Consider the following 504-nt stretch of genomic DNA (forward strand, 5'->3'; position numbering starts at 1 on the left):
CTGCTGGCCTCTTCACAGCCTTCTTGGCAGCAACCTTCTTGGCTGCCTTCTTCACAGCAGGCTTCTTGGCTGCGGCCTTCTTGGCAACAGGCTTCCTGGTTGCAGGCTTCTTAACTGCCTTCTTAGCCGCTGGCCTCTTGGCTACCTTCTTGGCTGCAGGCTTCTTGGCTGCCTTCTTGGCCGCTGGCCTCTTAGCTGCCTTCTTGGCAACAGCTTTCTTGGCAGCTGCCTTCTTGGGCGATGCCTTCTTGGGTGAGGCTCTCTTGGGGGAGGCCTTCTTGGCAGGGGCAGCAACAGCAGCAGCGGCGGCGTCAGACATTACTTTCTTGTTGAGTGGTTAGCAGGTTCTTGGAACAACTAAAAAAGAGAAAAAAAAGGAGGAAAAAGGAGTTAGAAATACATACACAGAGCACTGGTGAGACACAACCACAACCAATACACGCATGGATCAAATACACACGATGAAAACGTGGTGCGCATAACTTCGTCAAGCTTTCTATGGGG

At 52.4% G+C, this 504-nt stretch overlaps 1 protein-coding gene across 1 annotated transcript; it reads right to left on the bottom strand.

Moving 5' to 3' along the window:
- Position 1: 1 nt before the first annotated feature.
- TM35_000053090 (uncharacterized protein) lies at positions 2-319 on the bottom strand (the record flags this gene model as incomplete). The annotated part of the gene is made up of 1 exon (XM_029022964.1): positions 2-319. A coding segment is annotated over one exon (318 nt), but the record flags the coding sequence as incomplete, so codon positions are not given.
- Positions 320-504: the final 185 nt, after the last annotated feature.

Source organism: Trypanosoma theileri (assembly GCF_002087225.1).
Source record: "Trypanosoma theileri isolate Edinburgh chromosome Unknown TM35_Tth_5_V1, whole genome shotgun sequence".
Lineage (NCBI taxonomy): Eukaryota > Euglenozoa > Kinetoplastea > Trypanosomatida > Trypanosomatidae > Trypanosoma > Trypanosoma theileri.